Source organism: Gymnoscopelus braueri (assembly GCF_963280865.1).
Source record: "Gymnoscopelus braueri genome assembly, chromosome: 9".
Classification (NCBI taxonomy): Eukaryota; Metazoa; Chordata; class Actinopteri; order Myctophiformes; family Myctophidae; genus Gymnoscopelus; species Gymnoscopelus braueri.
The window spans coordinates 22,637,937-22,653,492 of NC_137610.1; the positions used below are offsets into that span (position 1 = coordinate 22,637,937).

General features: G+C 43.8%; 1 protein-coding gene across 1 annotated transcript in view; it reads right to left on the reverse strand.

Annotated features, from left to right (window-relative positions):
• Positions 1 to 956: 956 nt before the first annotated feature.
• LOC308091839 (uncharacterized protein) overlaps positions 957 to 15,556 on the reverse strand; it is a 43,386-nt gene continuing 28,786 nt past the window's right edge. Inside the window, exons 8-14 of the mRNA XM_080437573.1 lie at positions 13,900 to 13,948; positions 10,063 to 10,183; positions 8,101 to 8,195; positions 6,865 to 6,930; positions 5,804 to 5,903; positions 4,264 to 4,416; positions 957 to 3,641 (exon numbers count right to left, since the gene is read on the reverse strand). Coding sequence (XP_080293699.1) covers positions 2,308 to 3,641; positions 4,264 to 4,416; positions 5,804 to 5,903; positions 6,865 to 6,930; positions 8,101 to 8,195; positions 10,063 to 10,183; positions 13,900 to 13,948 — 1,918 coding nt within the window. The 3' untranslated portion in view covers positions 957 to 2,307. The remainder of the gene's footprint in view (positions 3,642 to 4,263; positions 4,417 to 5,803; positions 5,904 to 6,864; positions 6,931 to 8,100; positions 8,196 to 10,062; positions 10,184 to 13,899; positions 13,949 to 15,556) is intronic.

Genomic DNA, 15,556 nt, shown 5'->3' on the forward strand with positions numbered 1-15,556 from the left:
TTTTGGGTCAGTCACGGTGCTCAGGTATTCTGCCACTGCGTATTCTCTGTTTAGGGCCAGATAGCATTCTAGTTTACTCTGCTTTTGTGTTGCTTCTTTCCAGTGTGTCAGGTAGTTTTCCTTTTGCTGTTTTATAATTTGGTTTAGTCCAATGGGTTTTCTATCTCGTGGCTCTGTTTGTGTTTGTGCCCGGAGTTCCAGGGCCAGCTGGCTGAGGGGGCATCTCTCTAGGGTTTCGCTGTGTGTGAGTGCCTTGTTATGGAGTGCATCTAGGTCGCTTTCTTTTAGGTGGTTGTAGAACTTAAGTGCTCTCTTTTTTATTTTGATAATTAGTGGGTATCGTCCTAATTCTGCCCTGCATGCATTATTTGGTGTTTTTCGCTGGGTACGGAGAATGGATTTGCAGAATTCTGTGTGTAGGGTCTCGGTTTGGTACAACACAGGGGTATAAACCCCTTAATAAAACATAATACAGGACATTGCTGACGTGACATCAAAAACGAATCATGAGTTTGAAATCTGAAAAGTATTCATAAATGAATAACACATCAAATAACAGCACATATCTAGGGCTGGCCAATACAACGATATCATATCAATATCAAAATTGTGATATGGAATTGTGTTCCTGGTTTTAAAGGCTGCATCACAGTAAAGTGATGTCATTTTCTGAACTTACCTGACTGTTCTAGACGTTATATTATTTGCTACTAATTTAGTTATTATATAGGCATTACTGATAATTATCTATCAAAAAATCATTGCGTAAGTATTTCATGGAAGCACCAATAATCATCACCACAATATTGTCACAATATCGATAGGTATTTTATTAACATCATCAATTTTTTTCCATATCGCCCAGCCCTAGCATGTACCCAACACAGTTCAAACTGCTGCCCGCGTTAAACACAAGTTAAACTGTAATTGGATTCATGTGAATGAATGAATCATGCTTCTGTGGTTACACCAGAGACTTTATTGCACCATGACTTCATCAAAGAGCAAAACGTTTCCTTGCTGGTGATTATTAAGTTATCGGGTCCAGAGAATGTGAATCAAACAGTCTAGGTCACCTTCCATCAAGTATGAACTTTGAAAGTATAAAAGAGCAAGTAACCGTGGTGTGGCATAAACGGATTACAAACAAACTTTCAAATGCTGTTTTTTTGGCATACTGTTTTGTGTTAAGATCTGTGACTGTGCTCACAGGCAACCATAAATGCAGTATTGGTATAAATGTAGAGGCTTTATGTGAATTAGTAGACTATGTGATGACCAGAAAAAGCCCTTAAATAAAGAGTAGCTGCCCCTCAGTGCATTATGATGAAGTTAAGACACTTTGTTGTAACAGGAGATGGAAACAAAGAGCTCAGGCGGCATTAGATCAGCCACACTCCCGTAGATCACTTCACTTCATTCGTCAACTTGAAAACCACATTAGGGATTCGATACAACAGCAGACACACAGTAACACTCCTGCTATTTGTGCAACAAACAGTGGAAAACAAAAACGTAGACAGCGGTTATAAATACAAGTTCAAGTGAAAATTTACAAAAGTTAAACTGCCCTTAAAACGGGTGCAAACGTAAAAAAAAGAAAGATAAATCTGTACACATGTCAGTGAAAGAAATTGCTTTCACAAACCTCAAAAGAGAAAGGAATCTACTGGCCATACTGAAGGCCTTTCTCCTTCATTTACTGTAATTATTGGACAAACATTTCTCAGCTTGGGCAGGGATTCCCGAACCGAACAAAGTTCGGAAACTGTTTTATATTCTATGCTGCTCCACTTTGGGTTCTGAACATTAGACCCTGTATAAACTGCTGGAACAGTGATTTGACTACAGATCAACCTCCGACATGCTTTGACATAATTACCATAGTCTCTGAGATCTCGCCCTTTCCGGCGATAGACGCAAGTTGACAAAGTGTGTGCTATCTCTCTCCTTTAGTTTATAGCTATCCGTTTGTGTTTGTAGTTCCTCAGAGAGGGATGAAAGAGGTTTGTACTTCCTAACCTGCTGAGCCAATCGCACACAATGTTTGGCTAGTTAGAAAATCTGCAAGAACTGCCGAATCGAACATCAGCAAAACATGTAATTTTGTTGTGATTAACCTGCCGAAAGAAAGTTCTAGTTTGTTTCTGGAGTATGCTACAGCCTTTACTCGAATAGTCACAGTAAGTGAAGGAGTGAAGGAGCTTGATTATTATAATCAAGCATGATGGTGAAGGTGGATTTTCATTTTATAACCCTTTTCGAGCCTCGTCATTCTAGATAAGTCACATCCTCGGGAAAAAACCCTCAGAAGGTGACAGATTTGGGCAGCTGTTGGCTTCCCGGGTGCATCCTGTAAAAGTCTGGGCTGGACCGCACCAAAGGCACGCCCGCTGCCGACTGTCCTGATGGCCTGGCGTGGCCTGGCGGGGAGGAGCCGGTGTACAGCAGCGGTGCGGGGAAGGCGGAGTGGTCCCTGGGGCCCCTGGAGAATGGCTGCGAGTAGCCGGTCGGGGACGAGGTGTGCGTGTGGGAGTGGCCGGTGGGGGGACTGTGCTGGAACGGGGAAAGTCTGTCTGCGAAACAAGGCGGAGGAGGGGCGATGATGCCGTCCTCCACCCAACTGTCACCCCCCGCGTACTCCGGCAACTGAGGCAGACGGGGGAGCGCGCACGGCGAGGGAGGAAGATGAGACGGAGGGATGAAGACGGGCGACGGGGGGAAGGCGTACGGGGCGAGGGGGGAGTGATCCTTGTCCGTGGCGGCCGGGGGTCGGCCGTACTTTCCCATGGCTTCCTCGGGAGTGGAGGGCAGTCCCGGGCTGTGAGGCCCGGCGGCCGCCGCCTCCAGCAGCCTCTCCAGGTAGCTGTCGTCCTCGTCCTCGGAGAGGTTGTCGTATTGGGAGGTGTTGGAGGGCCTTCGGTTCCCCGCCGCCGGCACGCCCAGGGACACCGGGAACTTGGTCGGCTTGGGGGGCAGAGCTCTAGGGGAGGAGGTTGAGGAGGTGGGGGTGTGGGGCAAGGGGGGCCGCGAGGAGCCGGGCTCCTTTTGCACGAGGTCCAGGGAGGTGGGAGGTTGCGGGCGGGGTTTTGGGGGGAGTCTCCCGTGGGGAGGAGGACAGTTAATCACAACCGAGGGAACGGAGGGCCGTTGGGTCACCTCTATGCCGGGGGGCTCAGCGTCCAGAGGGGTCGGTCCGTTCTCGTCAGAGTAGCACAGCGGCGGAGGGGGGAGATCGGGGAGGTCCAGCATCTCCTCCTCGGCCTCCATGGCGAACACCACCGAGGCAGGAGGCTCGTAGGGCGGAGGCCAGTCTCCACACTCCACATGGTCACTGAGCACCCCTGCTTCTGCACAGGGCTCTTTTGCTGGCTTCGGCGGCAACGGAGGCGGACCGCCGGCCCGGACCCCTTCGGGAGTCTGTGTGTGAACCGGAGGGGAAGACACGGGTTGCAAGGCCTGTGGCCCTGAGAGGCCCTGCGGGTCCTCAGGAGAAGGGGTCTGCTCCGAGGCGATGGCGTCTGGTCGCTGGTCGTCCGTACAGGGCTGTGGACTCTCCTTGGCAGAGGGAGGCAGCAGAGGCAGCAGGACGATGGGCCTCTCCTCGCCCAGAGGTTTCTTCACCAGCTCGTCCGGCTTGGCTGAAAAAAGGGAGATGTGACATTTTTTTACTCAGAGGAAAATATAGAACACGCTTGAGACCGTGGGGCTGAAGCTGATACACAGGAAATGGATGTGTATTTTTAGACCCAAACAAGAAAAAGAATCCTGCTCCCCCTCCTCCTCCTCCTCCCCAAAAACAACAAAACACTAAGTAATTAAATGAGACTGTGGGTTGTTTTTCCATGAGAGACGGATTAGTGCCTGTTAGAACCTGCTATGGACACAATGTCCAGCAAATGATATTGTGGCATAATTTTCGTGTACTGTCCACAAGGGCTGCAACTACTGATTATTTTCATAGCGATGATTCAGTCGATTACTCGTTTGATTAATAAAATAAACTTGAAGTGTGTTTATTTATATATATCTTTTATATATATCAACAAATCAACAAATTTGTTTTTATTATCGACTAAATCGATTAACCGCTTAAGGCCTCTTTTATACTTCGTTGTACAACTGTGTCACGCAAAAATAGCCAATCTAAAGGCTCACAACAACGCATCGTGACACGTGAGTGTTTTTCCCATGTATGAAAAAGATAGGATCTTCCATTTCTCCCGCAAAAGTCTATTATTTCATATCCATTAGTGTGCCCACCTGAAGGTGCCAGGTCCAGTTTCTTACTGCGCAGCTCAGCCATGGCAGCCTGGAGCTGCTCCACCAGCACATCGTCTGGAACCAGGAAGGAGACAGCAAGTTGCTCCTGTAGGAACTCCCTGAGGTCCTCCAGGGGAAGCTTCAGCAGGCGCTCTGATGGGACACGCACACACACACACACACGTTTGTATTAATATACTTGTAAGGACATCAACATTTTAGGATGCCGATTTTATGAATGCCATCTTTACAAATCTTTCCTGTTTTCAGAGTAACCCCCAAATCAGTTTGAACCTTGAAACAACCATTTCTCTTGGCGAGGACCAGGAAAATTGTCCTCACAATGTCTATGTCTGAAATACACCCCCCCCCCCCACACACACACACACACACACACACACACACACACACACACACACACACACACACACACACACACACACACACACACACACACACACACACACACACACACACACACACACACACACACACACACACACACACACACACACACACACACACACACACACACACACACACACACGGATGGGAGTTTAAAATCCAGTGTGACAAGAACCTTTTCTTCTACGTCATTTAACATCATCGTAACAAAAAGAAGCATCCCGTGTCACTTGAATGACTTTAGAAACGAGGCATCTGAACGGTGTGTGATATCATCGACCAATGCCTGGCGTTCGCCGAGCGAACGACCAATGAAAACTTCCATTGGCTTCTTCTCCACAGCAACGGGCCGCTTTGCATTATGTAAGCCATACACTTATAGGCAGCCAACCGGGAGACGGTGGAGGATGTAAATCCATGCATGCAACACGCAGCCATGCATCTACAGTATATACAGTATGAGCATAAAGCTGCTTTCTGAAAGCACGGTACAGCTAGGCCTAGTCACAATTATTACATAATCGCCTGATGACACAATTATTTGAGATAATTGCAATAATTTTGCACAATTGTAAGAATCGTCAAATTTATACCATTAATTTGTATACATTAATCTGATGAAAAAAATACCCAATCTATAAGCGCCGTAACACGTTAATACAAACGTATATGGCCTATTTTAGCCATAGTGCATTATCCATTTTTATTTGATTTTGATTAGATGTTTTTCTTACAAAGCCTAAAAATAAATTAATTTGTATTTATATGCTCCAATGTCCGATGCCAAAACCACAATTATTTGCATGACAATTAATCATCAAGTAAATGTTCATGATGGTGACAGGCCTACTGTCACGATCTCTCTGTCGGGTGGAAACCTCATATGTCCAAAACTTCAGGATTCAAATTCAAAGGCATCAAAAGTAGCAGATTTACAAGCTCAAAATGTGTTGCTTCACGCTGCGCTTCAAGCTTGTAGATCTGCTACTTTTTATGCTTTTGTGTGACGCTGTAGTATGATCAAGTAGGGCGTTAATTTACGAAAAAACACAAAAAGTTAGAATATGGAGTTAAGAAACAATTAATGGTCGCGTAAACTTTCATGATGCTGACAGGCCTACTCCTCAGTACTCACTCTTGTGTACTTTGAGGACAGTGTAAGCCATGGCAGTGAGCAGCCTCTCCCCCTCCAACATGTAGATGTCCCACAAACGCAGTGTGAGGGTGAATGGGGTCTGTTAACACAAGACACACATGAAGAGCATGTCACTAAACCACTTGCAACCTGGTAATGTCCCTATTTTGGGTCATTATAGGGCATAGCAGTGGCGGCCATTTTCTGGTTCCACTTCAAAATAGTCAATGCATTTTTCCCCATTGACATTTCCAAAAATATTTATATCAATTCATTTAAGCCTAGAATCAAGCCATCCAGGGTCCTGGTGAATCATGACCATTAAACATTTTTTTCTGTGATTTTATTTTATTTTATATTTAATTATATGATATACTATATTTAATAAATACCCTTTGTTTTGCCGTTTTCAACATTTTTTTTTCACAGAATCAAACGTTTTATGGTCATGATTCACCAGGACCCTGGATGGCTTGATTCTAGGCCTAAAATAATGGATATAAATATTTTTGGAAATGTCAATGGGAAAAAGGCATTGACTATTTTGAAGTGGAACCAGAAAATGTCCGCCACTGCTATGCCCTATAGGCAAAACATTTCATACAAAAATGAAAATAAATCAAAAAAGTATTCTAAAAAAGTAAAAAATTAAGTAAAAAATATATATAATAATTAATATTATTTATATTAATTATTATATTGTAATCTATTTTCAGCGATTTCGTGAAAAAAAAAAAAAAAACACATTTACAAGCTCACAATGCGCCTTCAATGTGACCCATTGTGAGCTTGTAGATCAGCTGTTTTCATGCGATGCTTTTATAACACAGGGATTAAGTGGTTAAATAGAGTAAAATAAATAAAAACAATCATCGATATCCATCTATCTGGATGTGGTGGTGAGTAATAATGACGTAAGCATATATTTACATTGTGTAACATGTATGGTTACACAGAGGGAACCAGGGAGATTTAACAATTATGTAATGCATGTTTTGTAAGCAGGGACTTTCTATAAGCAAACAGGAGGCAAATGGAAAATATGACATGGTGAGACTCACTCTATCGATGAAACACTGCAGAAACCATTTAGTGGTGTATATTCCTGTGACCATCTGCTCCTTTTCCTGTGGGTGGACAGCATTTAACAGGGCATTAATAGGAGACGGTTTGTGTCTCAAACACGATCCAGACAGTTGGTTCTAACTACTTTTGACCTTTGAATACTATGGTATGCAAACCTCCCCCACCCTATTTGAAGCCATCAACCGGTATATATACTACTACTACTACTACTTCTACTACTAATGATGCGCAGCCTGCGAGCTAGTTCAGGCAGATACACTCGAGAGGTTTACACGCATGTGCAGCTCTATGTGGCCGATGTACTGTATGTGACGTGTCTAGCAGCTGATCAAATTGGCGGTCTACTTAAGCTTACCTGATTCATTGCATTGTTATCAGTGTTGCCACTGAATGTTGTATGCACTTTGTTTGCTCCCACCACCACCCCAGCACCACCAGTGAGCTCTGTTTTCCCTAAGGGTTCTGTTTTCCCCTGGGGGGGTTTGTTATAGATGTTCGTATATCTCCCTGCTCTTAAATGTTTGTCTGCTAATGTGCTGAGCAGGGAGTAACGTAAAGCAGAGCCTGAACGCCAAGATCAAATATTATAAAATGTTGACCAAATTACAATAAAAGTAAAATAAGGAGATATCACACAATTTAAAAGAGAATGGTAACTGAGGGGTAACAGATCAAAAAAGAGCTAAAGCAAAGTATGTAAAACACGAGTTTCTACAGACAATACAGCACATATGAGGTGATTTACGGAAAGGCTTCTCTGAACAGGTTTGTTGGATAGCCTCAGGTAGGACATTCCATTTGGCAATTGTTGCTGTCAGGCAGAAACCTGGTATCTCCATATTTCAACTTTTTATGTGGTAAATGAATGCCCTACTTCAACACTCCTTCATGCAAGAGTGTAGCTCAAAATTGGGAAAATGGCAGTTCTACAAGCCCTCAACGTGTCGCAATGGGACACGTTGTGGGCTTGTAGATCTGCTATTTTTGCTATATGTAAAAAGATTTTAAGATGAAAGTTAAATTGTCTCTGTGGGATTTTTGCAATGAAAAGTATAGTAAAAGAGCGTGTGACTAAATAGTGACTACATTGGATCCATTGGACACAGGTTCTTTTTCCCCCCATTTCCTGAAAAGTAATGGTTTTGGACATACAAGGTTTCCACCCGACAGTGACGATACACAAAAGCACGAGTCATAGAGGTATGGCTCACCAGGTGCTTCTTGAGCCTGGGAAGCAGTTTGGAGAGGATCTGTTCGTGGTGGGCCTGGTATCGTAGCAGCTTAGGAAACCCAGGGATGAAGAACCCTATTGCAGTGAGAGAGCAGGCAGTTGTTGGTGCATGGTGGAGCACAGTAAATAACACATTTCATCCATTCATTTAGTAGTACCCCAACTTGAATTATCAAATGTATTACCCACTTGAACCCAAGCGTCCTTATTTTGGGGGGAACATTCGCCAAAAATAGATGATCTTCAAGCTCACAACGTGTCGCAGAGCTTGAAGATCGGCTATTTTTTGGCGAGATTTGATGTAGAGGGGAAAAAAGGCACACCAAGTACAGAGGCAACTCTTGTCCAGTTTACTACGTACAGACGGTTTAAGTGGTTTAGGGTGAAGCAAGAAAATGCAAGGGCAAAGCCAATGATGTCCTTTTTCAGTTCAACACCAGTAAGACAATTTGATTTCACTACACTGTGTAGGTCAAATCGGCTCTGTGCATAATTGTTGTCCCAGGTTTACAAAAAGTGGCATACCCGTTTTCTGTTGCAGTTCAGTGGAACAGAAAGCTTAATTTGATAGACTTGGCATCAGATTTGAACGGGAAACGCAAATGGCACCTTTTATGTGTGTTTCCCGTTGGTTATTAGTCATGGTTTTGACCTATTGTTTCTGTTGTGTTGCATGCTCACACTCAGGTTTGCTGGGGAGGATGTGGAGTAAAATCCATGCCTATGCATTTGATATCCCTCCTTTGGTCATTTATTTTTTATCACCAGTGGGGATATGTTTTATCCCTGCTTCTGGTCAGACTTAATTAAATGCATTTCTTTTTTGGGAAATGTAGATATGTTTCATATATTTAGATAATGTCACAATTTAACAATTGCATTAAACATATATGTTAATCACATAAACCCTGGTGTACCCTGGATATTTTCAGTATTTGTGGTACAAAGAAGTACATAGGGTTTGAAGGGATAGTTCACCCTCAAAATGACTTTTTTTCTATTTATTAGTCACCCCATGGAGACTTTTTGTTTTTCTTTTTGTCGCATTCCTAAGCTAATAATTTGATGACCGGCAGCGGTTCCGGTAGGAGACACAAAGAGTGGAACCGCTACCGGTCCGCTGGTCATCAAATTATTGCAGAAGGAGCGAGTGCATTCTCCGGCAGCGGCAACAGCCGCGGAACGTCCGCGGAACTTCCGGTGGAGGAGCGGCAGCTCCCGGCAGTGACTGCCGGCGGTGGAGCGTCAGCTGCCGGCGGAGCAGCGGAACTGCCGCGGAAACTGCCGGTGGAGGAGCGGCAGTCGCGGAACTGCCGGTGGAGGAGCGGCAGTCAACTTCTTTTTCCGCCGATAAAGTATAGTTTTGGACCATGACGGAGCCGCGCCGAATCAGCAGACCTTGAGGCCAAGGAGTCGCGCCCGAGCGCCTCCAGGCGCGAGTGCCCGCGACGACCGGCCGATGGTCTGCTATTCGACTAAGCGGCGTCCGAGTTATGTACCGATAGGCACAGAATCGTAAATAATATTAGTGGGGACTGCGTTACACAAACGCAGCACACTCCCAAAGCTGACGCCACCGGCAGCTCCAGCCGCCGCCGCCGCCACCGGCAGCAGCCGCTGCCGGAAAATGCACTCGCTGTCCCTCAATTATTGGCATAGGAATGCAACAAAAACAAAAAAAATATCCATGAATTCAAGTCTCCATGGGGTGACGGGGAAAAAAAATAGTTTTTAGGTGAACTATCCCTTTAAGTGGATTTTTATTTTGTATAAATTGAACTCTGCTCACACTGACAAAAGGTTTATCGTCTCTGTCGGGTGGAAACCTCATATGTCCAAAACTACAAAAAGTTAAAATATGGAGATAAGGGGTTGCTGCCCGACAGCAACAATACGTTTCTCTTTCTCTCGCTCTCTCTTTCACTTTCTCTCCCTCCCTCACCGTGCATGACATGCTTGCTGCTGGTGAGCAGCTGCGACAGAGCCCAGAAGGCGTCCTCCTCGCTCAGGTACATGAGCAGCAGGGCGGCGATCTGACTCATCCCCTGGCAGTAGTTCACCTCCTGGGGGACAGACAGGAGACAGACAGGGTCAATTAAACTGCTTGGGGGACATGATGAAGAGGAATTATTTATAACTTAATGCAGGATTCCAGACCCAGAGAGGAGGTGGATGGGGCAAAAACACGTGAATGTCTGATGTGGTCTGAGGACTTAGTGGATGTCAGTGGATGTTTTGTCTGCTTGTATGATGACTCTTAAGTGCAGAGGAGCCTTATGTTTACCGCACCGTTACCGTCACGGCCCCCTAGACCAGTGGTTCTCAAACTTTTTCATGCCAACTTAAGGACCCCGAAATGTATGTCTATTTGGCCGCGGACCCCCATCTAAAAATGTTTTGTGCCAGCCACTGGCAGCCAGGGACCTCCAGAAGCAAAGATTTGAGTAAAAAAAAATTGTATTAAAAAATATGTATTCAAAGATTTGCACAAATGTTCACGATTTTTCAAAAATAGCAGATCTACAAGCTCATAGTGCGGCACGAAGTGTCGCTATATTAATTAATTTTTCTGCTAGCCTCTTCGTTATGCTGTTTTATTGCATTGATGTTTTACTGCCTTGATAGTTTTACTCTCCATTCACTAATCGTTCTAATTTTGGACTGCCGTTACGTTTTCATACCGAATGCCGTTTTAATTATGTAGAGTGCTTTGTAAACTCTGTGTAAGAAAGATTTATTATGATTATTATAAGCCTAAGTGCTCCTACAGTATCTTAACGTAATATTACTATTACTACAGTTACAACGATTTCAGTTTCATAAAGGTCTGCACTAAAATTATAACCTGTGGGGGACACACAGGGCACAAAAAATCTATGTCACACATTTGCCATTGGTCTGCATTAAGACTAATTTATAGTGCCACTGTGACAGGGTACTTACCAGCATCAAGCGCCCCTTCATGGAAGCATAATTAATTGAATTAGGGTTACTTTGAGGCTAAACTGCACATTCCCTACATTCCATCTCTGTCTGTCCCCATGTGCCCCCCCCCCCCCCCTCCAACACACGCAAACACACACATTGGTATTACTATACTTGAGGACAGCAATGTTTTAAGACGGCCATTTGTGTCATGACATTTTTTACATTTCTTGTTCGCCATTTCTAACCCTAAACACAACCCCTACATGCCTAATCCTAACCCAAACCTGGATCCTTTAATAATTATATCCATACAGCTCTAAAAAGGAAAATGGTCCTCACAAGGTTGATTTCTCAGTCCGTCTGGACTTCTGTCATAAGTACAGTAATACCTGGTACACACACACACACACTCACGCCCGGACTACACCAGGCCTTTCAAAGCGTGTGTATGCGTGGAATTTACAGCGCACGTACAGCACGTTTGGAAAGATCCAATTGATATCAAAGATACCGGCTACACCAGGTGCGCGGGTAATGCGAGCCCCACATATGCAAGCTTTAAAACAGGATTGGATCACACATTCTCTGGTGTGTGCCGGCCGAGACACACACACACACACACACACACGCGCGCACACACACACACACACACACACACACACACACACACACACCTCCTGTGGGCTCTCTTTACTACTGACCCACTTTCTGGTGAGCAGGGAAGGGGGGTTGGGGTGGGTAGGGGTGGTGGAGAACACACAGCACATTGCCATTTCCTCTGTCTGCAAAACACCTCACACAAACCAACTACCTAAGCCCCAACCTGCTAAAAAACAGGACTGGAATGTGTGTGAGTGTGAGTGTGAGTGTGAGTGTGTGTGTGTGTGTGTGTGTGTGTGTGTGCCTACGCTCCAGTGTACATTAGCAGAAGTCTGTGTTTATGTCTGTATGAATCATGAGACAGTCCTGTAACCCAAACATTTGCACCTCTTCCATTCCCTGTCTCCACCCATGCAGAGGACCATCAGCTGCTGGATCCATCTGGGGTTTGTGTGAAAAGTGTTGCTAAGTGTTCACAGCGCTGTCTTTTACAAACAGTTTCAAGTGTACACACGACTGTGTATAAAATGATGTATCGAAGCAGATAACTCGTGGGGGGGGGGGGGGGTGCAGAGAGGAGGCATCTTCGCACTGCTCTAGATTAGAGTCACCGTCATCATCATCATCATTTCTGGCTTCTATTTCGATGAAGCCACTAGAGCCAAGATTATTATTATTAACCACTTCAGCCCTATATAGTTTGTAGTACAACAAATTCAAAATCTTTAGATTATTGTTTTGTTTTTGAAAATGTTTGCAATTTTTAAAAACCTTTGCCTAGAAAGACATTCCCAAAATAGGGACGCCAGATAATTAGCTAAAGGATATTTGTTTGAGCGGCGCTATTGCATACAAAATCAATGCAAAGACGCGTCTTGGCGCGACATCGCATCGAGAACTGGTGATGTGAACAAAGCGCTCCGTCGCCTCGGTATCTCCGCTCCAGCTGGAAAATCCTAACTGAAGCCACGTTCGCTTCCCTCCCACCGCGCTATATGGCCCGCGGCTTCCTTCCTAAAATGTATTGTTCATGGCCCGCCAGTATAGTCATGTGAAATTCATACATTGAAGTTTTTGACTGTTTTGAAATTAACCTGGGCAGACTGGCTATTTCTCAGTAGAATTTGTAGAGACCTTTTCACACCTGATTACATCTGGCTGCACTGCCATTTAAACACAAGACAATTTATTGGACTGTAATATAATAAACATTGAAGTGTATGCAAGTGGGAAAAGTGTGTTTTTGTTTTGTTCACAGCACAGATGAGTGACTCACATCTGGCTACACTTGCCAACAAAAGACCACTGATATTGTACTGCAGTTAAAGGTGCACTATGTAACTTTCCACTTCTATCCCGGTTTCCTGCGCAAGTGCTGACATGTTTAACCATTGAGCTAATAGAGACTGCCTACTTGCTCAGGGGATAAATGGAAATCTTGACCATCAGGTCAAAATCCGTCTCAGTTCCTGTGTCTAAGTGAGACATGACCTTTGACACGATCTAAATGTCTCAATAGAAGAGCAGGGACACAAAATACAACCATCCCAATTGTATACGTTATATTGTACTGGACCTGATACAGATTGGACAAAATGTATTAATTTAAAAAAAGTTAACAAAACTTTGTTATGGTCCAAAGGCTACTGTACAGTATGACAGGAGAAGCAGTTGGCCATAAGGTATTTTCAAATATGGCTCCCTTTGCAAAACGTATGGATGGACACCCCTGAACTAATCAGTCACAGTTTGAGTCAGCAGGATGATAAAGCAGCGAGTATTTGGTTCAATGCTGGGCTAAGTGCTGATGATGTACATTCTGGCTGAGCTACAGTCATAAATAAAACATCCCCCCTCCTCTCCCCTTCCCCAGGCGAAGCCAGGGTCAGAGTGGACGGGCGAGGAATGCTTACACTGTTCATTTAACCACTTCAACCCCTAGCATCCCTATTCTGGGGAGAACATTCGGCGACAATAGCTGATCTACAAGCAAGGCATTGTGAGCTCTGTTCTAGACTTTAAAAAATGAATGAAAGATAGGGGGCTAAGAATCAAGCCCTTAGGGGACTCCGGTCAACAAAGTATAAGGTTTAAGTGGTTAACTTTCAGAGTGCACAAATCTAACCAAATGGACCTGTAGGAGTCCACTGTTCTGCCAAGCAAAACACACGTTCGCACTTCTGCACATTATGTAACACACACACACACACACACAGCATGTACACACACACGCACAAACAAACACACTCACCGGGTTGTACACCGAGTAGGCTGCCAGAACATGAAATAACGCCTGCTGCCTGGAGAGGGAAAAGAAAAGAAAAAACAAGACACCAGTCTTAAACCATAATAATTCAAAAATAATTACAGTTTAATAACACCCGGAAAGAATACAGGAGTTTAAAGAATGAACACACCCCGCCCCGACACCCATGTGAGAAAATGACTGAAGCACAATGCCTCATTGTTAAATCAACCTCATTGACATAGCACAGCTTGCATTAGAACTGGCATGGCCAGACTAATATCACTGTGCAGATATTAGTCTGGAATCTTTGTGTGGAACCTGCATTTCCAAGGGGCGAATTCAAAAAAATGCCTCTGGTGTTAAACCCGCCCCATATTTGCATACTGGGCCCTGATTGGTCCCTCACTACTTTGGAGGGAGTGAAATCCAATCACAACTGAGCGGTTCCAGACCAAATCTGCCACAAGGGCAATTTTTTTTGCACTGGCAGATTCTTCTGGTTTCCAGGCTAAGCTTGCATAGCTTGACACTTACGCTAGTCTTGTTTACCAGCCTTTTGATTCATAATTATCATAATTACATGATGCCAACAACACGAAAACGTAAAAATGGATACTAAAGGCTTTTTACTTAACGTAACAGCTACTAGTTACATACTGTAGTACATACAGTATGTTACGTATTCAGACAATGTAAATCACGAAATGTCCTCATAAGTGGATATTCATGTAAATCATTAAATGTTTTCACTTATTCATTTAAAAGAGGGAACTTACTGACGACATGTACAAGCACCAACAGACATCATATATTAGCTACGAATTCAAACAATGTAAATCACAAAATTTACTCATTTGTTATTTATGCTATAACTACAACTCTAACCTCCGACTAAATGTTGAGTGGTAGTTAGAAAACAAATAACAAATGAGAACAATGCGGAATATACAGTTTCTTTGAATACGTAATATATGCACTTTATAACTAGCCAACTAACTATGCATGGCAAGACTTCAGTTACTACATGTGTGAGTAAAAGCCATTAATGAAGCATAGCGTTAGATCATGCAGGACAGGGAAGTCTTACATCATATTTGAACAGTTCAAATATGATTATTTTGGGGGGTCCCCTCAAACAATCATATTTTAACTGGGGACCCCCCACCCTGACAAGCACTTGGAATTCTAGTAGTTGAGGCATTACATTTAGTTTGACTCAGTTCCACAGATAAATATTGTGAAAACAATACACGAGGCGTTGTGAGCTTGTATACTCTTTCTTATACTATTTTGGCAAATGTTTGACCAATTGTTATAGTACAGTGTTTTGGTTACTTTTGATGCAGTAATGGTCTTTTTTCTTTTCATTTCTTTTCTGTTTTAGATATTAAAAATATCTTAAAAGTCCTTAAATTGTCACTTTACTGTCATCTGGACACCAGTGAGAACCAGTGCTCTATTTGCAGGTGAAGTGACTAATTAATGAAAGAAACTCATGGTGGGTTTGTTTTGACAGTGTTACGGGCTCTTTATACACAGTCAATTATTGCAACACACCTTTCTTGTGACCTGGATGACCAGGGCGCCCTTAATCAGGCGCACCCATAGCCCACGGTAAGTCACAGTAGAAGTGAACGGACACACCACGAAATGTTGCAAA